The sequence below is a fragment of the Myotis lucifugus genome, unplaced genomic scaffold (assembly GCF_000147115.1).
Source record: "Myotis lucifugus unplaced genomic scaffold, Myoluc2.0 scaffold_18, whole genome shotgun sequence".
NCBI classification, from domain to species: Eukaryota; Metazoa; Chordata; class Mammalia; order Chiroptera; family Vespertilionidae; genus Myotis; species Myotis lucifugus.
The window spans coordinates 9784970-9811050 of record NW_005871066.1 but is presented as its reverse complement, the minus strand read 5'-3'; the positions used below and the strand labels follow the sequence as shown (position 1 = coordinate 9811050).

The following is a 26081-nucleotide window of genomic DNA, read 5'->3' as shown; positions in this document are numbered from 1 at the left end:
TTATCTTAGCACACTGGGGTGGAGTGGCAGGAGCAAGATATGACAGCCAGCTGTGGGTCATGTCCCTCCTACCTTCTTTGCTGAGAAGCTGCTGGGAGCCTTCAGGTTTCTCTGGGGTACAGGGCACGTTCAGAAAGCCACCCTGGCACAGCTGGTCAGCAGATATAGCTAGAGATACTCTGGGAAAGAGGAGCAGTGCTGTTAGTCCACAAACTTAGGACTGTGGAAAATAATTTAATTCCTTTGCAACGGAATATGTGTTTTCTAGAAATTTGTTTTCTTAAGTGTTTTGTTTAAGTAAAAATGGCAAATTATTATAAGGCGTGAACTCTGGGAAATATCACATACTAAATGGGCTGAGAGCAAAGCTACCGAAAGCTAGTCAGTGTTGCCTGTGCTACCGCTCTTCTCTTAAAAATGGCTTCCAGAGCACCTGTTTTTGTCACATTTAAAAAGTGCAGTGTGGCCGGCCCCAGTGGCTCAGGTGGTTGAGTGTTGTCCTGTGCACCGAAAGATTGCCGATTTGATTCCTGGTGAGGCCACGTACCTGGGTTGCAGGTTTGATTCCTGGTCTGGGTGTATATGGAAGGCAACTGATCGATGTTTCTCACATCGATGCTTCTCTCCCTTCCTCCTCCCCTCTCTTCTTCCCTTCTCTCCTCCAAGTATGTCCTCGGGTGAGGATTAAAAAATAGTAAGTCCAGAGTGAATTAGTCCAAGACTAGTTTCTTTGCCATGGAAAGAATCTCACTTTGGACTGTACGCTTCAGTGGATACATCAGCCATTTTATTTCCCCTCGTAATTTGTGTTTTCTCTCAGATTTCCTTTTTACAATTTTTTTTCTGTTTCTGACATGAACATCTTCATACAATGGCATTTGAAGATTTTTTTCTTTTTTTTAATATATCTTTATTGATTTCAGAGAGGAAGGGAGAGGGAGAGAGATAGAAACATCAGTGATGAGAGAGAATCATTGATCAGCTGCCTCCTGCACATCCCCTACTGGGGATTGAGGCCGCAACCTGGGCAGGTGCCCTTGGCTGGAATCGAACCCCGGACCCTTCAGTCTAAAGGCCGGCACTCTATCCACTGAGCCATACCAGCTTGGGCGACATTTGAAGGTTTAAAAAAACAATTTTTTTTTGAGTAAGAATATCACTGCATTTATTTTCATACAGGTAATTTTTCTACAGCTTTAACATTTTCCTCTCAAAAATAAAAGCTTAGAACTGGATCACTTGGCCCTTTCTCTTCTTATCTCCTCCCAGTTCAACATGCTTGCATCTCTTACTGGCCAGCATCCTCTCTGATCGGCACTTAGGCTCCACATTCAAGCCTCAGCACAGTCTTCTTTGTGGTTTTAGCTTCCTTTCGGAAAGTCGGCTTTGTCTGCCACCGCAGCCACTCTGCTTCCTATCATAGCGCCTCTTTCCCTGGGCGTACAGGGAATCCTTCCCCTTCTTACACTGGGTCACTTTGTGAGGCTGATGCTTTCCACACTCCTTACAGAAAGTCCTTCGGGTTTTAGGCACATTGGCCATCTTGGCAGTAGAGCTGTCTGTACGATGGCAAGGAGAAACTCGTAGTCCACACTCCCCGCTTCGCTTAGCTCGCGCCTCGGTTTTAAAACTTTTTTACTCTTACAAAAGGAGGAATTTTTACGCATTAGTCACTCTTTCAAATTTTTTTCATATACTTGAAATCTTTTAATACTATTTTTTTTTCTTTTTTTAACATCTTGAAAACAGTCCTACCATCTGGTTCCTTACAGATTTTAAAAATATATTACTAATTTAGTGAACACTGCACCAATAAAATCAGATTTGACCTTTTCCCCCCAGTAGTAAAATAGATTATTAAGAAGTAAGGTCTCCTAGAAATCTTCAGCATCTGTTTGTAACTGCATTATTTTGCCAACATCTATTGAAACCTGTGGTTACTAGGACTTTAGGAATTTCTCATTCACTCTGAGAAATTTTCTCAGCTCTTAAGCATTTTGTAATACTTGATCCATAGATTGCTTTATAGTTATTCATTTTGCTATTTCTCTGTATAATACAAACACATAAAATATATACACAAGAATATCCAAATGAATATATATAGTGCATATATATTGTACATATGTATAGTGCATATATACATGTACATATGCATATACATGTATACACACTGTATATACTCATTTGGGTGTAAACATTTTTTGTATGTGTGTGTGTGTGTGTATAACATATAATTTACTGTATATAGATAGTTTTCTTTAATAACTTTTGAAGGTAGGTATAGTGCCTTGTATAGTTTTTGAATTTCCTTTAACTCTGTAGTACTTGTATTGATTAATTGCTTTTCTTTCATTTTAGGTGACATAAATAGTGCAGCTCTTGTTGGAAATGAACAAGTCAGCAAAGTTACAGATAATGGTGATCTCTCTTCCTATGTGTCTGCATTTATAGAAAAGGAAGTTGGAAATGACCTTAAATCTTTAAAAAAGCTTGATAAACTCATAGAACAGATGACAGAAAATAAAATGCAGTTAGAGGAGCAGGCAAGTATTAAAACTCACGGAAATATTAGTAGTATACTCATTATAATTAATATAAACATGACCATTATATAGTTAATATGAATATGCAAGCTCATATGTAGTTGAAATATGTATAGCTTAACATTTTATGATTAATATAGGACTTGTTTTCCTATCAATATAAATCTATCTTTTTAAATGGCTTTATGATATTTAAATATGTTTTTACATACATAATTTATTTAATCAGGCCGTTATCGGTAGACATTTTTGCTGTTCTGTTTTTATTACAAATAATATGAGAATAAACATAATTGTTCTTCACCTTTCCTTTCTAAGTCATAAATCTAACTGAATTATTCCCTTATTAAAAACTCTTATTGGAAAAAGCCCACATTCTCCTGAGGCACAAGATGCTACCTGTGACCTGGTCTCTCCCTAGCTATTTAGGCTCATCTTTTCTCTCCGTGTTTCTTTCTCACATCAATATTTCTTTCCCTCTTACCTCTCTCCCTCTCTCTAAGCATGTCCTCGGTGAGGACAGTTCCTTTGAACTGTATTCTGTGCCCTAGTCAGATCTTTGCTGACTGAGCTGTTCCTCTGTCTGGAATGCCCTTTCCTTCCATAGTTCCCTAAAAAATTCCTACCAGTCCTACAAAAGTCTGTGCATGAACCATGCAAGCACAGTTGCCTTGTACTTCAAAACCTTGCTACTCAGAGTGTGGTGCTCAGTCCCTACTTCAGACCTACTGAATCTGAATAGGCATTGTAACAGATCTCTGGGTAATTCTTATACATTCAGGTTTGGGAAGCACTACCTTAGTACACCATTGCACCTAGCATCTCCTTTATTTCATCAACCCACTGTTGAAATATTTGCTTACATTTTTCTTCCATACCAACTGATCTTTAATGGCAGATGCTGTGCCTTATTTATGTCTATCCCTAGCACAGTGCCTGGTACAGAGTGTCTAATCAGTATTGATTAAATTAAAATTATTCTATAATTTTTTTTATATTGTACTGATGCCTAGTATTTGTATATGTTCTTCCATGAGGCTGGAAAGTACTCTCTGAAAGTACTGAGCTTCATGAAGGCAGATCCATAGATGCTGACAGGGGGTCAGTGTGATGTACCTCTCCCTACTTAGGTTTCGTTGGTACAGGATGCAGAAATCAGATCTTTCTTTTGGAGCTTTTAATTGATAATTTTCTATTCTATTACAGTGGTTCTCAGCCTTCCTAATGCCGCGACCCTTTAATACAGTTCCTCATGTTGTGGTGACCCCCAATTTCATTGTTACAAATTGAACATAATTAAGGCATAGTGATTAATCACAAAAACAATATGTAATTATATATGTGTTTTCTGATGGTCTTAGGCGACTGCTGTGAAAGGGTCGTTTGACCCCCAAAGGGGTCGCGACCCACAGGTTGAGAACCGCTGTATTAGAACAAACAAGTATTTTGAAGGTAATGAATGAATAAAAAAGGCTATGCAAATTTTATCTGATGGCTGCTGTTTTTTGTTTTTGGTATGATCAGGTACTTACGATTTCATCAGAAATCCCTAAAAGAATTCAGAATGCCTTAAAAAATGCAGAAGAATCAAAGCAATTTCTTAATCAGTGTCTGGAGCAAGAGACTCATCTCGTCAGTTCCATTAATAGCCATTTGCTGACTGCACAGCCCTGGATGGAAGATCTTGGGGCCATGATTAACCAAATTGAAGAGATAGAACGGCATCTCGCTTACCTTAAATGGATTTCACAAATTGAAGAACTAAGGTAAAATGGGTTTCTTTGTCCTCATAATTATTATTTTCCCTTGAGGCTTTGTCTTAGAGATTGCATGCATGCCATTAAATAATTGAGTTAATTAAAGATTATAATAATGTAATTTTACCAGTTGTTATTAAATTAGCATTATGATAATGATTCTTTTCCTTTATTGTGAATGAATATAAACTTTTCAGGGAGCTTAATTTGCATTTGAAAGAAAGTAAGTAAAAATTTTAAATCTTATGTTGTATTTGAACACATGATAAAAACCACTTTTTATAATGCTAGATTAATAACACATTCCCTCAGTGTGATAATAATCCTTTTTACTTTTTAGAGATGGCCACTTAATGAAATAGATTACTTTCACTATAATTTGAATTTTTTTCAGTGGGCATCATCTAATAAGAGCTACAAGTGTTCTTAGATGAATAAGAGTTCTACTTTTTTCCCCTAGCATGGTTACTTCTTTTCTTAATAACATGTTTTTTTCTGTAGGTCTTTTGTGATACATCTCTATTTCTAGCTCTCTTTTTGAATTAATACATATCACTGGTGGTTGATTGTGTCAGTATTAGCTTTCAAATAAGCTAAATTAACATTTCTGCCTAGGCTGGCAGATTATTTGGTTTCATGATATAGTCCTCCAACCCCTCTAAACTGTACTATTTCATTTTTGCTTTAACTGCTCTTCCCTCAAAGCTGTCAGCAACCATTAAGGGAAAAAAGTCATCCAAGAGTCTGATGTCTCATTTTAAATGTATCATCCTATATAATAAAAGGGTAATATGCAAATTGACCAAACAGCAGAATGACCGGTTGCTATGATGCGCATTGACCACCAGGGGGCAGACGCTCAACGCAGGAGCTGCCCCCTGGTGGTCAGTGTGCTTCCACAGGGGGAGTGCCGCTCAGCCAGGAGCTGGCTCATGGCTGGCGAGTGCAGCAGCGGTGGTGGGAGCCTCTTCCGCCTCTGCGGCAGTGCTAAGGATGTTCGACTGAGGGGTCCCGGACTGCAAGAGGGCTGGGCTGAGGGACACCCCCCCCACAACCCTCAGTGCATGAATTTCGTGCACCGGGCCTCTAGTAGTTTATATATTTTATGTTATTTCTTCCAAAGAGTAATACCGTATCACTTTGTCCTGCATGTTTCCTGAGATTTAAATAATTTTACCTATCAGTACAATATGAAAATTTTTGTTTTGCATACATGTTTTACCTTTACAGAAAAAATGATATGCCTAAGATTGTAGTATTATTAGCAATTCCAGAAGTTGACTTAAGCTTTTTAGAGTGTCTCTTTGTTTAGATAAATTCTTTATAGTGAAAGAATTTTAAACCTTGCTTTAGTTTACTAGTACTTCTTTTTTCCTTGCCCTCTGAAAGAAAATACTAAAAAGGGATAATATTAATAACCTTAAGTTATTGTAATAAATTATAACCTTATTAGGTAAAAGCTTCAGTCTTGTAGTAGATTAATTAAAATAGGGCCATAGTTATGGGTAGCCTTTTTCTGGTGTTGAAATTGTTTAAAAGAAAATATGCCCAGGGAGTTACATTAGAAATAGGAATCAAACTCATAATCAAGTAGAGCAGTTATGTCTCTCTTTAATAACATGTTTTTTCTCGTAGGTCTTTTGTGATACATCTCTATTTCTATTTCTAGCTTTCTTTTGGGCTCCTGAGACTTTCCTTATCTCTTAATTTTCCTTTAATGACTGTTTTTATTCTGTAGCACTTTTTTTTTTAAAGTAGTTTCTTCTTTCTAGAAGTAGCATCTTTACATTTAACCCTGTTTCTTGAATACTACAGTTCAACAGTATCACTCTGAATGAACCCTATAACCCTGGCTTTTCCTATGCTCTGAATGTCATTCATGCTTCATGTTGTGTGGAGATCTAATCCAGGTCGGTACTCCTGTATTCCGTGGTTATTTGTACATTTTAAAATTTCTTTTATAACATATAGACATTTCTTTAACATGGTAGTCTTTGTTTTAACATAACGCAACACTTAGTTTGGATGTCTTCAAAGTGGGAAATCAGTGAGGTTTGCCATAATGCACAGGGAAGAACCTCATACAGGAGCAGTTAATTGTGCATGCTAACTATCAGAACAAGAGCAGCTACCAGCATCTTTTTGTTAATCCTCATCCGAGGATATTTTTCCATTGATTTTTAGGAAGAGTGGAAGAGAGAGGGAAAGACAGAGAGAAACATCAATGTGAGAGAAACACATCAACTGGTTGCCTCCTGCATGAGCCCCGATCAGGGCATTGGCCGGGGAGAAGCCTGCAACCAAGGTATGTGCCCTTGACCGAAATTGAACCCAGGACCCTTTGGTCTGCTGGCCAATGCTCTCTCCACTGAGCCAAACCGGCTAGGACTACCAGCATCTTAATTACAGAAATGGTGGATTTGTTGATGCCCAGTGGGGGGAAAAATAGTATTTTAAATTCTGAGAATAACTATAAAAGACAAGATCTGTTGGAAATTTTAATAAAAAATATTAGTAAGGGAGAAGAAAGAAAAGTGAGAGAATGAGTGTAGGGGATGGCTAAAAGGGCCGGCAGAATAATACAAACATGAGCTTAGTATTCTTGTTGAGGCCTGAAACAGTGACAGTGGAAACCTCAAGCAGCTCCTTGAGAAAGGAGAGGAAAATACTAGTGCAGAGTAGAGCTGGCAGGGTGGGCTGCACCTTTCTCTTTGTGAGGAGGCGCTGTGTCTACCCCAGGAACATGACTGAACCGCACACCCAACCGGGTAGGAGAGTCCCAGCACATTCGTCATCTTCCAGCACAGTGGCCAAGCGCCCAGGTAGGATGAGCATAGGCTGCCTAGTGGAGAAGTACTTCAGGTTTCCTGCAGGGCTGACCCCTGCACTGAGATTCATTACTGAAAAGGTTACATTTTATTCCTTATTCTTAGATGACTTTAAGGTATGGAATATATTATTTTTATAAAAACCTTTCATTTTAAAATAAAAGGTTTTGCTTTATAGAGCCCAAATGGTAGCTCATAGGCTGAATTTGTCCTAAAGATATGTTGAATTTGGCTTGTTTTAAAGAATTTGAATAATTGGTTTGCTTTTACATGAAAATATTTCTTCTTTTTAAATTCCTCTCCTGAGGATATGGTTTGGGTTTGTTTGTTTGTTTTTAATTGTATTTTAGAGAGGGGGAAGGAGGGGAGGGAGATTCCTGGGATCAAACCTGCAACTTGGGTAGGAGCCCTGATCAGGAATGAAACCCGAAACGTTTTGGTATATGGGACAATGCTCCAGCCAACTGAGCCACCTAGCAGGAGCTTACATGAAAATCTTGTTTTCCTTCCTTTCTGGAAATATTTTAAGATTTGGCCACATTAGATCCACCCTTTAGTGTGGCAACAATTGGCTGGAGCCTTAGGATACTCTATTACTCACCCACTTTGCTTTTTTGAATTTACTTTCCCTATTAAGCCTTTGTAGGCATTTGAGTTTGCAACCCTTGCTGTAGAGCTTAACTTAAATTTTATCTGGAACTTTTCTAACGAATTTGAAAGGCCTGGATTCTAAGGTGCCTAAAATTCAGTTCCTTATAATCAGGTTCAACTGGGCAAAGTAGGTAAAGTCTTCAATCCCTTGGATTAAGATACTAAAGACTACAAAAAAAAAAAAAAAGAAAAGAAAAGAAAGATAATAAAGACTTCTTCTGTAAAAGGCAGATTTATCAGAAATGAGCAGTGCGTGAGGGAATGTGACCCAGGACAAATCTGTTCTGTTGGGAGGAGTGGGAAGGGCAAGGTGTAGGGAGGTCTTGACCATGGGCAGCTGTTCTCTAAGAATTTGAAGACTCTAGGCTCCCAGAGACATGGGTATCAGGTAAAAAAGCCACTTCTGTGTGGTGCCTCTTTCTTCCTTGGATTAATTTTATATAAAACAGGAGGGAGAAGCAGTTTTTCTGCTTTGGAATTATTTTGAACTGTCTTTAAAGTTTGCTTTGCCTTGTTTTGCAGTGATAACATTCAGCAATATCTCATGACCAGCAATGTCCCTGAGGCAGCCTCTACTCTGGTGTCTATGGCAGAACTTGACATCAAGCTACAGGAATCATCCTGTACTCACCTTCTTGGTTTCATGAGAGCCACTGTTAAATTCTGGCATAAAATCCTCAAGGACAGGCTTACAAGGTAAGGAATGTACTCATATTTTATGGTAATTACTTTTAGATAAGTATTTGGTGATCGTTGGATTTTACTGAAGTATGTGTATTACTTTTCTGTTACAGTGATTTTGAGGAAATTTTAGCACAGCTTCATTGGCCATTCATCGCACCCCCTCAGTCTCAAACTGTTGGCTCAAGTCGACCAGCCACTGCTCCTGAGATATATAGTAGCCTGGAGACACTATTTTGTCAGCTTCTGAAACTGCAAACCTCGTATCTTTGTTGGAGTTAAAACTTACTAAAATTTATTTTTCTATGGTAGATTTGTGACTAGAGAGTAAAACTTTTTGAAAGTGGCCAAAAGTCAAATGGGACTGGTTTGGACTTGATCTGTATAAGCTCACAGAGTGGTAGATTGTTTTCTTTCGTAGTGAACTGCATGTGGGTGGCAGGGCAAGGGTCAGCCTGAAATACGTAACTGACCCAAGTTTGACTCACATAATCTCTTGGGACAGTAGTTAAAAATGGGTAGTTGGAAGGAAACCTATTAACTTAGTGTTAATTTAATAAAATGATTACTTGAATGTGTTTTTTACTACTATTTTTTAAGAAAGACATATTAATTCTAATAACATTTTTCATGCATTTTCTAACTAATGTATAGGAAGATTACATATTATTGGTGTTATAATTTTTACTTAGTATCCTATATCTTTGTTGGAAAAATGTATGTGTGCATATACACACATACACGTATGCTTTTGATTCTTTTCCCTTGACTTGACTATGTCAGAGATGAATTACTTACTGAGCCAAAACAACTTCCAGAAAAATACTCTCTTCCTGCATCCTCTTCTGTCATCCTGCCCATCCAGATTATGCTGACTCCCCTGCAGAAGAGGTTCAGGTATCACTTCAGAGGGAACCGACAGACTAATGTTATAAGCAAGGTGTGCTTTGCCAACTCTTGTCCTTGGTTTTTATTAATAGCAAATATTAAGGATTTCTGTACTTTCCCTTTAACCAAGTTAAAATCTGATCCTATTGACATTTCTCTAAAGATGTGAATACCTGTTTTGTCACTGCCCTTTATAGATATACTTAGAGGCCCGGTGCACTACATTCGTGCACTGGGGCGGGGAGGGGGGGGCAGGGGTCCCTCAGCCTGGCCTGTGCCCTCTTGCAGTCTGGACCTCTCCGCGGACATCCCCTGAGGGGGTATTGGTAGAAAGAACAGTAGAACCAATTAGTAAGTAGTGAGACAAAGCAATCAACCTAAAGTTGTAGAGAGGTAGTAGTAATTTGAGGTAAGAAAATTGTGAGTTATGTTGGTTGCTTTTTAAAGACTGGTTCCAGTGGTCCAGGTACTCTGACATCAAGCCTAAACTATGCAGCTCCCGAAATTTGAGATTGCCGCTTACTCATTTTTGTATTCCTAACATCTAGCACACAACAGGGATTTACCATTCATTAAATGTTTAATCCCTGTCTAGCAAAACTTTGAAATTTTATGTAGTCATCTCTAGGGACAATTTAAAATGCTGCATACTTACATTTCCTATTATATAATTATACCTGTTTTAAGGCATGTATAATGTTTGTGATGTAGACCAGCCAAATTTTTTTCTGAATTTAACTTTTGAAATGAAAAAGCAGAAAATAATGTTTAAAAATTATTTTTGGCCCTAGTCAGTTCAGTTCAGTGGATAGCTTGTCAGCTTGTGGATTGAAGGGTCCCGGGTTCGATTCTGGTCAAGGGCACATGCCCGGGTTGCGAGCTCAATCCTCAGTACGGGGCGTGCAGGAGGCAGCCGATCAATGATTCTCTTTAATCGTTGATGTTTCTATCTCTCTCTCCTTCGCCCTTCCTCTCTGAAATCAATAAAAATATATTTTAAAAAATTATTTTGGGTCCTGGCCAGTTTTGCTTAGTGATTAGAGCAGCGGTGGGCAAACTAAAAAATGAATAAAACTAAAAAAAAAAAAAAAAAAAGACCGTACCCTTTTATGTAATGATGTTTACTTTGAATTTATATTAGTTCACACAAACACTCCATCCATGCTTTTGTTCCGGCCCTCCGGTCCAGTTTAAGAACCCATTGTGGCCCTTGAGTCAAAAAGTTTGCCCACCCCTGGATTAGAGTGTTGGCCCAAAGACCGAAGGGTCACAGGTTTGATTCCTGGTCAAGGGCACGGTTGGGGTGAGAGCAGAGGCAACCAATCAATGTGTCTCTCTCACATCGATGTTTCCCCCCACCCCCAACCCCCTGCTTCCACTTTCTCTCTAAAAAAAAATAAAATCTATGAAAAAGATATTCTCACTCGGGTAAGGTCTAAAAAATTATTTTGGAATGTTACTTAAAAAAATAAACTATTTAAAGGTCATCAGTTCTTTGGAACACTGATTTTATATATTTGTAAATGCTAGGTTTTAAATATATATGGCATAAATTTGAGTATTGATGTAAGCCACATTACTGGAATTTATTGGGAGTACATTAGGAAACATTTGATTATTAAGCTTTGCATGAGTTTAAAATTCAGAGTAGAAATTGTGCTCTTACATGTAGGAATTTTCAACTAATTTTTGTAAGTGTTGTGTGTATACAATGAAATAGAGCCATTTAACTGTAACTCTAGTTGGAATGACTCAAGAAGTCAAACTATTTTACCTCCTTTCCTAGCCTGAATGGTACTTGACTCAAGTGCTTATGTGGATTGGGAACCACACACAGTTTCTGGATGAGAAGATTCAGCCAATATTAGACAAAGCAGGCTCTTCAGCAAATGCAATGGTAAGAGACTCGGTCCTAAGCATTCCAGTGTTAGAGTGTCCACGAATAGCTTGTCATGTATATTACCTTATGCTTGCTTATGTATTTCTTTTAGCTTGAATTTTCTCGGGGCCTTATGATGCTGGTTCTGGAGAAGTTAGCAGCTGACATTCCTTGTCTGCTCTATGATGACAATCTCTTCTGTCATTTGGTGGATGAGGTGCTGTTGTTTGAAAGGGAGCTACACAGTGTTCATGGCTATCCTGGCACTTTTGCTAATTGTATGCATATTCTATCAGAGGAAACCTGTTTTCAGAGGTGGCTGACTGTGGAGAGAAAATGTAAGTGCTCATGTAGCCATGGGGAGAGAGGTCCCTTTTTGTGCATATTAATTTTTGGTGTTTTTCTCCAAGAAATTTCTTGGTCAGAGTTTACCAAGTTGCCTTTAGAGGTCATTTTCTTTTCTTCTCATCAAACGTTGGTTTTCTTCTATAATTGCACTCTCTGTGTTTCTAGAGTGGAATATTTTAATATATTTAACTGTTTTATAAATTTTTACATACAGTAGTTCTGCTCTTGGTAGAATCATTTTGGATGCATTGCTTCAAGTATTACAAAGGGTATTATTTCTGCTCTTGGTAGAATCATTTTGGATGCAGCTTGTCTAGTCAGTATAACTATTTTGAAGGTTTTGGGTAGGGTTGGCAGGGAGAAGTAACTTGTTTAACCTTAAAATAGAGCATGTTAAATATAGTGCAACTAGTATAAGAGGCTGTTGATTTATTTTTTATAGAAAAGTCATCATTCCTAAAAAATTGCGAGCTGAAAAATTAGAAATGACTGTAACTACTTGACATAATCCTTTCTTTGCATTATCAGTTGCTCTTCAAAAAATGGACTCAATGCTTTCATCAGAAGCTGCCTGGATATCCCAATATAAGGATATCACTGATGTGGATGAGATGAAAGTTCCAGACTGTGCAGAAACTTTTATGACGCTCCTCTTAGTTATAACTGGCAAGTATAAGTCTTTTTTTTTTAATATATATTTTATTGATTTTTTTACAGAGAGGAAGGGAGAGGGATAGAGAGTTAGAAACATCGATGAGAGAGAAACATCCATCAGCTGCCTCCTGCACATCTCCTACTGGGGATGTGCCCTCAACCCAGGTACATGCCCTTGACCGGAATCAAACCTGGGACCTTTCAGTCCGCAGGCCGACGCTCTATCCACTGAGCCAAACCGGTTTTGGCAGAAAGTCTTTTAAGATAAAACTTTGTCTTAAAAGTACTAACTCTTGCCCTAGCCAGTTTGGCTCAGTGGATAGAGCAGGGGTCCTCAAACTTTTTAAACAGGGGGCCAGTTCACTGTCCCTCAGACCGTTGGAGGGCCGGACTGTAGTTTAAAAAAAAACTATGAACAAATTCCTATGCACACTGCACATATCTTATTTTGAAGTAAAAAAACAAAATGGGAACAAATACAATATTTGTATTTGCATGTGGCCCACGGGCCGTAGTTTGAGGACCCCTGGGATAGAGCATTGGCCTGCGAACTAAAGGGTCCCAGGTTCAATTCCAGCCAAGGGCACATGCCCAGGTTGTGGGCTCGATTCCCCCCGAGTAGGAGATGTGCAGGAGGCAGGCAATCAATGATTCTCTCTCATCATTGATATTTCTATCTCTCTAGCTCTCTCCTTTCCTCTCTGAAATCAATAAAAATATATTTTTTAAAAAAGTACTAACTCTTCCCATGATACTTTTTTTTCCCCATGATACTTTAAGTAGTTTAACAAAATTAATATTACATAATAGTTATTATAAGATCTTCAAATTCAGTTTCTATTTTGGCAGAACTCTGGCATAATATCCTAGGTTTCATATTTTTAATAATTTAAGATCTTAAACATTGGTATATATGAGGGGAAATTCATGAATTGTTACATAAAAACAAATGGGAAATTGATTTTACTCCCTGAATTCTCTCGCCACTTAGTTTGTGATTGACCAAAATTTTAAATATTCCAAAGATTGCAGAAAGTAACTTCAGGGGTTAGAGTAGTAATAGAAACTCTTCTAATAGTGCAAGAATATTCTGGCCAGAGGGAGGCCTAACAGCCTCGAACCTGGTTGGTCTGCAGCATCTGCATGGCTCCCTGTAGGCCTCTGGCTCTGCAGGTGCCACCATGTCCTCTCTACCTCCATCCTCTCTGTCTTGTCCATTTCTTGGGCCTGCATGTGTAGCCCGAAAAAGTGTTATTCCAGCCTCGTCAGTAAATCCATATATGCAACTTAAGAAAAATATGAAATCACAAACATAAAAATTTTAGAAAAACTCATGCTTTAAAAAAAAATTCTTTATTGTTGAAAGTATTACATATGTCTCCTTTTGTCCCCCATTGGTCTTTTTTTTTTTTTTTAATACATTCTTACTGATTTTTGAGAGAAAAGGAGAGGGAAACAGATAGAAACATCAATGATGAGAATCTTAGATTGGTTGCCTCCTACACGCCCCTCTCTGGGGATCAGAGCCTGAAACTCGGGCATGTGCTCTGACCGGGAATCGAACTGTCACCTCTTGGTTCATAGGTCAACACTCAACCACTGAGCCATGCTGGCTGAGCTAAAGAAAAACTTTACTTTTTATTACGGAAATTTTCTTCTTTTTAAAGAAAAATGTTTTTAAAATATATCTTCATTGATTTTAGAGAGAGAGGGAGAATGAGAGAGAGAGAGAGAGAGACAGAAACATCATTGTTGTTCCACTTATTTATGCATTCATTGGTTGAATCTTATATGTGCCCTGACTGGGGACCAAACCCGCAACCTTGGCATATTGGGATGACACTCTGATCAACTGAACTACCCGGCCAGGGCCAAGGGAAGTTTTTAAACATACATAATGTAGTATAATATAATGAACCCTCAGGTATATGTTATTAAGGTTTTCTTAAATTCTCATCTTTCTATTATATATTTTTCTCACCAACTTTTCTTTTTTCCTGGAGTAATTTTAACACTTCAGACAGCTTACCATTTCACCTATAAATTCTTTTTTTTTTTCACCTATAAATTCTTATGTAGGTATCTATTTTAACCTATCCTAGTTCCTCCTTCCTTTTAAAAAAATGTCATTTATTTATTGTAGAACTGCAGTGCTTTTTAAAAAAAATATTTTTATTGATTTCAGAGAGGAAGGAAGAGAGAGATAGAAACATTAATGATGAGAGAGAATCATTGATTGGCTGCCTCCTGCACGCCCCCTACTGGGGATCGAGCCCGCAACGCAGGCATATGCCCTTGACCGGAATTAAACCCGCGATCCTTCAGTCCACAGGCCTGCGCTCTATCCACTGAGCCAAACCGGCTATGGCAATGGAGTGCTTTTTGTATATAATTATTTCATATGTCCTTTAAAAAATTGAGGCATGATTTATATACAGTGAAAAGCATAGATTTTATGTATACAGTCCAGTGAGTTTTGACAAATATATAGACTTGTGAAACCCACATCCTTAGAAAATTTAGAAATAGATCCATACTTGAATGGTCAATTGATTTTTGACAAGGGCACCAAGGCATATCAGTAGGGAAAACCTATAGCTATATCATATTCAGTACCAAAAACCTTCATATGTTTTGTTAACTTTCTCCACAGACAGGTATAAAAATCTTCCCACAGCTTCCAGAAAGCTGCAGTTCCTGGAGTTACAGAAAGACTTAGTAGATGATTTTAGGATACGACTGACTCAGGTGATGAAAGAAGAGACCAGAGCTTCCCTTGGCTTTCGATACTGTGCGATTCTTAATGCTGTGAACTATATCTCAACAGTGCTAGCAGACTGGGCTGACAATATTGTAAGTTAATGTGCTTTTATATTGAATAATACATTAGTGGTACGAATAGTTTTACCTTTTGAAATGTTGATTCTATAGCAAGCAAAAATACACATTAGGCAGAATAACAATTAGGCCAAACTTAAAAGGTGTGATTAAAGTACATATTTTTCTCAATCAACTCTCAAATGGTTAAATAATCCTGATATTTTAATCATTGGGGGAAAAAAGCCAACATTTCATGAAATAGTTGTTTATAGTTCTCTTTAGACTTTATACTTGGGAATTACTTGTATGGTAATTGTCATCTCAGAAAAGTCAATAAAATCCAGAACTTTAAGGAAAATAAAATAATAACACTTGATATCTCTTGAATGCCTCAAAATGTGACAAATTATGAAGAATCACAAAAAATATAAACTATTTTAAGATTTTTAATGATTTCATACATTAAAATTATTTGTTTATTTTCAAACATATACAAGCATAAATAGAATAATAAAATGAATCTGCATATGACTATCACCCAGCTTCTCGTACCAGTTTTGTGTCATTTTAAACAAAATGAAACTTCCACTCCCCATGTTTGATTATTTGGAATCAAATCTCAGATATCATGTTTCTTGGTAAATATTTTAATATATATATACCTCTGAAAGATAAGAGCTCCCTTTTAAAAAAACATAACTACCATTTTTCGCTAAAAGTATTACAAAGGGTATTACATAAGTGTCCTTTTTTCCCCCCCACCCTTGACAAGCCCAAATGAAACCTCCACTCCCCATGTTTGATTATTTGGAATCAAATCTCAGATATCATGTTTCTTGGTAAATATTTTAATATATATATACCTCTGAAAGATAAGAGCTCCCTTTTAAAAAAACATAACTACCATACCATTATCACATCCAAGAAAATTAACTAATTAAATTATTGGAAGGTATGTTTTAAATAAATCTAAATATCAAAACGTTGGGTCCAATTAACAAGTACTGTAAGACCTTTTACCTCCAATAATTTTACTTACCCATCTTTTCTCCATGTAGATTCCATGTGTTGACAGATTTGGTCTGCCTAAATATATATTAACTGGTAATTTATTTTTACTCTTTTTATTAATCCAAGGAATATATTGGGTGTTAGGGCTTTGTTAACCAGATTTTCCAATATATACTTCCAGAAACTTAGCCTTCCCAATTTAACATACATAGATTAATGCCTATAGCTGTTTTAGACATTAAAATGATCCAGAGGGCCTCCAAGAACTCCTTCTTAGGGTACCCTGGGGTTAAGAACCCCTTCTTAGGGTACCCTGGGGTGATATAAAAATCAGCTTGGGGTTTCACCAGCTTGTGCAATGACATAGGTTTCATGACAGGAAGCCTTAACAGAAAATTAAGATGATCATAAAACAGTGAAATAAATATATTTAGGTGAAAAAACTAAAATGAGAATAATGAATATGAAGATACATTATAAAGTATTATATAATTATATCATGAAATGAAACTAGAAAAGTAAAATGAAAAACAGTTTGCTCAAACATTTGTAATATAGGGATCCCAGAAGTAAAAGAAAAAGAGAAAGGAACAGGATCTTTATTTAAAGAAATAATGGCTGCCCTAGCCTGCGTGGCTCAGTGGATAGAGCATTAGCCTGTGGACTGAAGGGTCCCAGGTTCGATTCCGGCCAAGGGCACATACCTGGGTTGTGGGCTCGATCCCCAGTGGGGGGTGTGCAGGAGGCAGCTGATCAATGATTCTCTCTCATTATTGATGTTTCTATCTCTCTCCTTCTCCCTTCCTCTCTGAAATCAATAAAGAAATATATTTAAAAAAAAGAAAAAGAAATAATGCCTGAAAACTTTTGTAACCTGGGAAAGGAAACAAACATCCTGGTTCAGGAAGCACAGAGAGTTCCAAACAAAATGTACTCAAAGATACCCACACTAAGACATAATGTAATTAAAACGGCAAAAGTTAGAGACCTTCTTGAAGGAGGCAAGAGGTAAAAAACAGTAAAACCCCATAAGGCTGTGAGCTGATTTTTCAGCAGCAACTTTATAGACCAGAAGGGAGTGGCAGGATATTTTTAAAGAGCTAAAAGAAAAGAACCTACAACCTAGAATAATTTATCCAGCAGGGTTATCCTTCAGAATTTAAAGAAAGAGTTTGCTGGCTTGGCTGCCATGGCTCAGTGGTTGAGCTTCGACCTATGACCCAGGAGGTCACGGTTGGATTCCTGGTCAGGGCACATGCCAAGGTTGCAGGCTTGATCCCCAGTGTGGGGCATGCAGGAGACAGCCAATCAGTTATTCTCTGTCGTCATTGATGTCTCTCTCTTTCCCTCTCTCTTCCTCTCTGAAATCAATAAAAATATATTTTTTTAAAAAAGAGTTTCCTGGACAAACAAAAACTAAAGTAGTCCATCATCATTATACCAGCTTTACAAGAAATAGTAAAGGGTCTTCTTTAAGCAGAAAAGGGAAGTTCATAACTAGAAATAGGAGAAAGGAAAAAAAATCTCATAGGCAAAGCCAAATACTTAATAAATACAGCATATCATATATGTAAGAAGCTACTACAGAGGTCAAAAGAAAAAATATCAGACTTAAACCATGAGTAGTTAGGAGATGCACAATAGAAAAAGATCTAAAACATGATATCAATAATGTAAAGCATGGGAGGGGGTGTAAAAATTGTCCTTATAGAATATCTTCAAACGTAAAGACCTGTCAGCTTTACAGATACACACACACACACACACACACACACACACACACACCTCAGGGTAACTACAGCTACAAACCTGCAAAGAACAAAGAGAAAGAAATCCAAACAAAATACTAAAGAAAAACAGCAAACCACAAGGGAAGAGATTAAGAGAAGAAGAAAGGAACAGAGAACTATAAAACAACCAAAAAATAATGAACAAAATGGCAATACTTATCAATAATTACTTTACATATGAATGGATTAAATGCTCCAATAAAAAGACACAGGGTGGTTCTGTGAATTTGAAAACATGATCCACCTATAATAGTAATTAAAAAAACATGACCAATCTAACAAGAGACACTTCTAATTGAAAGACACATGCAGACTGAAAGTGAAGGGATGAAAAAAGATATTTCATGTGAATAGAAATGAAAAGAAAGCTGGCATAGGATACTCATATCAGACAAAATAGACTTTAAAACATTTAAAAAAGACAAGGAGATAGCAATTATAAAGGGGTCAATCCAAGAAGAGGACATAACAATTGTAAATATCTACACAACTAACATAGGAGCACCTAACTTTATAAAGCAATTGTTAATGGGCATAGAGGGAGAAATCCAGAGTAATACAGTAATAGTTGGGGATTTTAATATCTCACACCAGTGAGATCGTCCAGACAGAAAATTAATAAGGAAATGATGGCCTTAACGATCACATTACACCAGATTAACTTAATAGACACTTACAGAACATTTCATCTAAAAACTGCAGATATATACATTTTTTTTCAAGTGCACATGGAACATTTTCTAACATAGACCACATGTTAGGCCACAAAACAAGTCTCAGTAAATTCAAGAAGATTGAAAAATCATATCAAGCATCTTTTCCAACCACAGTGGTATGAAACTAGAAATCAACCACAGGAAGAAAACTGGAAAAACCACAAATACATGAAGACTATAAATAACATGCCAATGGATCAAAGAGGAAATCAAACAACAACAAAAAAATAAAGGGGGAAATAAAGCTGTTTACTATTGGGGGGAGGGGGGAGGGTAAAAGAACAAGAGGGGAATATGCTTCAAGTTTTAGCCAAAAAGAAAAAAGGGAGAGAGAGCTCCAATATCTGTGTGGTTTTTCAGTAAGGTGGAAAAAATAATTTTAACTAAAGACTTAAAAGTACCATTTAAAAAATATAATAGATAAGGTGGGGATTGAAAAATCACAGTTAAATAATTAGATTAACTGAGAATTGGTGACAAATTCACAGTATACTAAGGAAAATAATTTTTGAATGTGCCCACATGAGTCACAAAAATGGACAAGGTAAATTAATTTAAAATTTCTGTACATTGTCAAATCTAATCTTAATGCAATAAAACAAAAAATAAAAGCAGAAATGACATATAGCCGAACATAGACATTTAGAAATATTTAATACTTGGGTTAGGGAGGAAGTCTAAAAAACATGACAAGAATGTATCTTAAATTATGAATTTATGACAAAAAATTATAGTATACTGGTAATGTATTATATAATGTGTTGTATACAGAATTATGATATACTGCTAAAAGATAGACAAAAATTGTATTTCTTTACTGTGAAATATAAAAAGTAGTCTTTATCTTAAATACAGGGTAATAAACCAAAATAAATAGGAAATAAAAATACTAATTACAGATGTAAACACAATAAAAATCTGATAAACAAAATCATAATTTATTTTAGTCTGGCCTTTGGCTGTAACAATAATTATTTAAAACCTACTTTTTCTACAAAAATTTTAGCTGAAATCTTTGTACATAATATCATTCTGTTGAGCAAGGAAAATAAGACAAAATATTTCACAATTATAATTTCAAATAATCATTTTAAAATACAGTGTAGAGTGTAATAATGATCAATGCATTTATCTTTATAAAGTCACCTAATCAGAATACATTCACTCATTGTATACTTTTTTGTATCATGTTCCTAATTTTAGTAAGTAGTTTATTCATTCAGCCCCCACACTGCTCCATTTTCTGCTAAGTGTTTTCAATAGTATGCAACAAATTGTCATTCTTGATTCTTGTGCCAGATGATTTAAAAAGAAACTCATTCAGGGACAGATTTTTAACTTCAATGAAATATTTGTGGAACATCACTAACTAACTTCAGGGCTGTAGCCTTTAACAGAGATGAATTTGCCATCATCCTTATCCTTAGAAAATTACCTGACACTGAAAATTTCTTTCTGATGCTGAATTAACTGTCCTTCTGTCAACAGAGAAATAACCAAATTTTAGAGTTGATTCTTTATATTATGAATGAATTCTGTGTCCTAGTATGTTACTGTGGTACAAATTCTGTTTAAAATCAAAAGTCCCTTTATCACCTTCATAGTTCTTTAGACTCTGAATGCTTTAAATAACAATCATAGCCCTGGCCGGTGGCTCAGTGGTTAGAGCGTCAAGGGCATGTACCTAGGTTGCAGGTTCAATCCCTGGCCCCCGTTGGGGCTTGTGTGAGAGGCATCTCACTTCGATGTTTCTCTCTCTCTTTCTTCCTTCTCCTTCCCTACTACTCTCTGGAAAAATATCCTCCCGTGAGGATTAACAAAATAAATCATTAAAACTCTTGTATTACAAACTTAGAAAAATAAAAAGGAAAAGTGGACAAGAGTTGACCTTCCCCTTATTTAGATTCTCTGCTAATAGCTGTCTCTCCATTCCCAGGTTGTGCCAAGCCTGACATGTCCATCCATTCAGAATTAGGAAGTTTTCAGGGATAGGGGACAGAAACCCGATGCATAGGCCTCAGCGGGAAGTGGGGGGAATGAGGAAGTGAGGAATTTGTGTTGCTCTGAGGATTAGGCATGGCTGCTCTGAAGTTGTTTTCTGGCTTCATACTCAGACACATTGGTAAGTGTGACCATAGGTGGCCCAGGACCACTTGGTCCATCAGCAATCTCAAAAGGATAGTGCCTCTTTCCAGATAGTTTCAGCAGAAATACAAAGGTGGCCTCTCACATATCCGTCACTGAACAACTAAGTGTGGCCATCCCCAACCCCTGTTCATGGACATTAGGTTCTTTTTAGTCTTTTGTTAATATTCACAGCACTGTTTCCCTATACGGCAGAAAAAATAATACTAACTCTACCTAAAATACCACTGTAAAAATGACACTGTAATTTTCTTAACTCTTATACATGCTAGGTTACTACAACTTTAAATCTGTCTAGGAAAATGATTACTTAAGGAAGTATGGTAGCCATCAGGGAAATGCAAATCAAATCCACCATGGTATACCACTTCATACAAACTATGGAGGAGGACTATGGTAAAAATGACATAATAACAGCTGTTGGCACGGTTGTGGAGAAATCTGAATCCTCACACAGTTGATGGGAAAATAAGATGGTGCAATTGTTGTGGAAAACAGCTTGGCAGTTTCTCAAACTGTTAACATATCATCTAACATATCATCCAGCGATTCCACTCTTAGGTATATACCTAAGAGAAGTGAAAACATATGTCCACACAAATGTTCATAACAGCGTTATTCATAACAGACAAAAAGTGGAAATAATCCAATGTCCATCAAAATGTGGTATATCTGTATAATGGAGTATTACTTAGCAATACAAATAAAATACTAATACATGTAACAACATGGATGAATCGTGAAAACATGCTAAGTGAAAGGAGCTAGTCACAAAGAACCACAATTTGTATGATTCCATTTATATGAAGTGTCCAGAATAGGCAAACCCATAGGGGGAGAGTGTGGAGGGGAAGGAGGAGGATGTCCGAGAGTGTGGGGTTTCTTTTTGGAGTAATGAAGATGTTCTAAAATTGTGAGATACGTGCAACCCTGAATATAATAAAAGCCACTGAACTGTGTACTTTAAATGACTGAATTATATATGAGTTCTATTGCAAGCTGGTAAAGCACCTCAATAAATGTGTTCACATATTTTTGCTTTCAGTTCTTTCTACAACTTCAACAGGCGGCATTGGAGGTCTTTGCAGAGAACAACACTCTCAGTAAACTGCAGCTGGGACAACTTGCCTCTATGGAGAGCTCTGTCTTTGATGACATGATTAACCTGTTAGAGCGTTTAAAACATGACATGTTGACCCGTCAAGTAGACCATGTTTTTAGAGAAGTTAAAGAGGCTGCAAAATCGTATAGAAAAGAAAGGTAAGTCCTCTGTGTTTTCTTACAAGTCAACTTTCAACTCCAGTTTGATAAAAGATGATATATATTGTCAGATTTCCAAGATATCTAAATAGCACAGAGTTAGGCCTTTTGCACACCAAGCTTAGTTAACTATTTCTGTCTAAAATATATTCATTCTTACTTACTTTCTTTTTATTGATTTCAGAGAAGAAGGGAGAGGGATAGAAACATCAGTGATGAGAGAAAATCATCTATCGGCTACCTCCTGCATGCCCCCACTGGGATCGGGCCCACAACCTGGGCATGTGCCCTGACTGGGATTCGAACTATGACCTCCTATTTCATAGGTCAACGCTCAACCACTGAGCTACACTGGCCGGGCTAAAATAGATTCACTCTTAATCAGAATAAACTGACCATAATTTAACCTTCAGATGTGTCCATAAATACAGAGAGCTGATGTATGGTATGAGTTGAACGGCCTAGCCCAGTGGTCGGCAAACTCATTAGTCAACAGAGCCAAATATCAACAGTACGATTGAAATTTCTTTTGAGAGCCAAATTTTTTAAACTTAAACTATATAGTTAGGTACATTGTTATTAATTTAATTAGGGTACTCCTAAGCTGGCCTTTGCTAAAAACGTCCTCAATCTGAGGGGTTGACCTCAGCGAACGTACCCCCACTTCTTCTAATGCCACTCCTTCAAAATAGACTTGCCCAGGCCGAAAACCGACTTCTGCGCATGGGCCACGAAGTTTCAATCGCACTGTACGTGCCTGCCCGCACGTGGTATTTTGTGGAAGAGCCACACGCAAGGGGCCAAAGCCGCATGTGGCTCACAAGCCTCAGTTTGCCGACCACTGCCTAGCCTGTCACCCATTTTCAAAGTAAGGGGCTGCTGCAGTCCTTTGTGCATGCTTGTATTGTCCAGTTCATTCTCCTGACATAACTCCCTGTGGACACCTGTTACCTCCACTAGACTGAGGTCCTTGACAGCAGCAATACCTTTTTGTCCTAGCACAGTCCTAACCAACTTGGAAGTGTAGTCCCTGTTTTGCTAAAAATTAGAGCATAAAATTAGCTGTTATCTTAAATGCTAATATGTTTTACATTTTAACTGTCTTAAAATTATTTCAATAAGTCCTCTTTGGGGATTTAAAAAATTTAATCAAGCCCTAACTGGTTTGGCTCAGTGGATAGAGCGTCGGCCTGCGGACTGAGAGGTCCCAGGTTCGATTCCAGTCAAGGGCATGTACCTTGATTGCGGGCACATCCCCAGTGGGGGGTATGCAGAAGGCAGCTGATGGATGTTTCTCTCTCATCGATGTTTCTGACTCTCTATCCCTCTCTCTTCCTCTCTGTAAAAAATCAATAAAATATATTTAAACAAATTTTAATCTATCATCTTCACTAAATAAACAATATTTGAGAGCTAAAGTATAAATATATGTGTATTTATTTTTCTGAGAGAGTTTTAAATGCTGTACATCTTTTCTTATTCAAAACTAGTGCCCCAGTGCATGAATTCGTGCACATTGAAAGGAAATTAATTAGGAGAAATATTTTAATATCGCTATTCGCCCATTCTCAATAATAGAAGTTTCAACCAAATTCACTATAGACAATGACAGATCGAAACACATGTGTGCGATTGGCGCCAGCGAGAACTTTATATGTATCACACATGCGTGAGTCAACTTAGCCTTTTGTATATATATAGAATAAAGTTGCTTAAGTAGACCTGCTTTCTGATTTAGCTAAACTTTTTTTAGCCAGTGAAGCACCCCAACTTCTCTTTCAGGTAATTGTCAGCAACATAGCAGTAAATATCAACACGAAGCAGATTGTTATTGTAGACCATGCAGGGAGAACAAAGGGTAAAATATTTAACTGCATCAGTGTTTAATTATATTCTGCGCAGTGAGAAAACCTGAAGTCATTTTCAAGGTCCCCCATTTCCAACTTCCTTTCAGTTGGGTCAAGTTTCTAAGCTTTCTAAATCTCCGTTTTCTGGTAATGAAAAGAAAATAGGATTCCACCGAGTCTCCTATCTGCCTACTCTAGGAATCCTGTGAGGATCAAATGAGATGAGGCATGGGAAAACACTTCACAGACATTTGGTTAAAATGTAAAATGTTTGCACCTGGCTATAAAGCAAGTCATGTTCCTGGGCTGACGAAACTTCAAGGAGGCTAGTCGCTAGGGAGAGGAATCCAGATGTTGCTACATGATGTCATTACCCGGTGCCCACAGCCACCGTTTCTGGGCTGGGCTGGGCTGTGGGCCACATTTTGCGCCATGGGGTCTTGGCAGCGTTGGCTGCGATTTTGGTGGGCTGTTGCTCCGGGGTGGTGGTGGGGCCTGTGTCCCACTTGGAGGAAGCTGAGTGTTGCTTTGTGGGTGCCAGGTCCGCAGTGCCATTTCTCTGTAAATGGCCAGTGCGCATCACAGCAGCTCCTACATTGAGCGTCTGCCCCCTGGTGGTCAGTGTGCATCATAGCGACCAGTAGGACAGTTGGACACTTAGCATATTAGCCCTTTACATATGGACTAGAGGCCCAGTGCACGAATTCATGCATGGGTGGGGTCTGGCTGGTCCGCCCCGATGGGGGCAGATCAGGGCCAGGATGGCAGGACAGAGGGGATGCAGGAGGTTGGCCGGCCAGCCCTGCCCCCGATCAGGGTGGGTGGTGGCCAATCAGGGGAGGGGCCAGCCAGGGAGTGGGGCCGAGGGAGATTGGCCAGCTGGCCACACCCCCAATCAGGCCGGTTGGCCAGCTGCAGTCTGGTAGTTCCAGTCGTTCTGGCATTCCTGTTGCTGGCTTTTTATATATATAGATGCCTCAGGACAGTGCATTTCCCCAAATTTAAAATTCGTTAAATCTTTAAAAACAAAGTGATGAAAATGTTTATGGTAAAAATGAATGTGCTACAGGCAGTGCTGCTCTTGTTTTCCCAGGTGGTTGTCCTTGCCCTCTCAGTCTGAGCAGGCAGTCATGTCCCTGTCCAGCTCGGCTTGCCCCCTCCTGCTTACGTTACGAGACCGTTTGCTTCAGTTGGAACAGCAGCTTTGCTTCTCTTTATTTAAAACTTTCTGGCAAATGCTCGTAGAGAAGCTGGATATATACATCTATCAAGAAGTAAGTAAGGAGAAGACTATTTGGGGCTATGATGATGAAGGCAACTGTGATATGAATTATTCTTTGTTTCAGATCATTCTTGCTAATCACTTCAATGAAGGAGGAGCAGCTCAGTTGCAGTTTGATATGACTCGGAATCTTTTCCCTTTGTTCTCCCACTATTGCAAGAGACCAGAAAATTACTTTAAACAGTAAGCTCAGTTTTTAACAATTGAGTTTGATGTATCAAATCCTGAGAGGATGTTAATTCCTTTTTTAACAACTTTAGGGTTCCAATGATGTTAAATGTATATAGCATCAAATAAAAATTTTATATGTTCATTGTGTATCAGAATAATACAGGGTGGGGTAAAAGTAGGTTTATAGCAGTTCATCTGGAAAATAATACAATAATTAAGAAATAATAATACTAATACAAGAATAAACTATGGTTCACATACTCACAACTGTGAACCTACTTTTGCCCATCCTACATTTGACCCATGACCCCAAAAAGTCCACCAGCACTGGATATAAATTATAGTTGGGCTTTCTTTTCTAGCATTTGCTTTAATACTCTGATTTGCTTATTACTAGAGAAATAAATAGAAAAATGAAAGCAAGGTCAGTTCTACCATAGTTGATAAATGTAAGAAATTAAAAATATGTTTAGTATCTAATAACAGGCCAGGCTTGAAGAAAATTCTTGTTTTTAAACATTTGACATTAATTTTAGTTCTAAGTATATAATTATAGGAAGAATTCTTAGAAGTATTTTTAGAAATTATTGATGTAAAATTTGAATTGTTTGGGTCTTTCTGAGATTATAAAATATTCTTTTTTATAAAATGAAAGATTATTTTTGCTCATTTCAGTAAGCTTTCTATTTCTGTTTTTTGTTTTGTTTTAGTAGTCTACCTTTCTACTGCATTCATTTCATCCCTTAATTTTCTCTTTTCCCATATCCTAATCTACCTAGAGTCTTAGCTACATTTAATAGACTGTTA

At 37.6% G+C, this 26081-nt stretch overlaps 1 protein-coding gene across 2 annotated transcripts in view; it reads left to right on the top strand.

Annotated features, from left to right (window-relative positions):
* Nucleotides 1-26081, top strand: part of RINT1 (RAD50 interactor 1) — a 30705-nt gene that overhangs the window by 3383 nt on the left and 1241 nt on the right. The window contains exons 2-13 of one of the 2 annotated variants that reach the window (XM_023751091.1): nucleotides 2362-2546; nucleotides 4071-4312; nucleotides 8305-8478; nucleotides 8577-8726; nucleotides 9247-9403; nucleotides 11138-11248; nucleotides 11343-11568; nucleotides 12107-12244; nucleotides 14886-15085; nucleotides 21760-21974; nucleotides 24915-25095; nucleotides 25168-25286. In XM_023751091.1, coding sequence (XP_023606859.1) covers nucleotides 2514-2546; nucleotides 4071-4312; nucleotides 8305-8478; nucleotides 8577-8726; nucleotides 9247-9403; nucleotides 11138-11248; nucleotides 11343-11568; nucleotides 12107-12244; nucleotides 14886-15085; nucleotides 21760-21974; nucleotides 24915-25095; nucleotides 25168-25286 — 1946 coding nt within the window. In that variant the 5' untranslated portion in view covers nucleotides 2362-2513. Of the gene's footprint in view, nucleotides 1-2361; nucleotides 2547-4070; nucleotides 4313-8304; nucleotides 8479-8576; nucleotides 8727-9241; nucleotides 9404-11137; nucleotides 11249-11342; nucleotides 11569-12106; nucleotides 12245-14885; nucleotides 15086-21759; nucleotides 21975-24914; nucleotides 25096-25167; nucleotides 25287-26081 lie in introns of those variants that run through there. The other variant, XM_023751092.1, reaches the window with a different exon arrangement.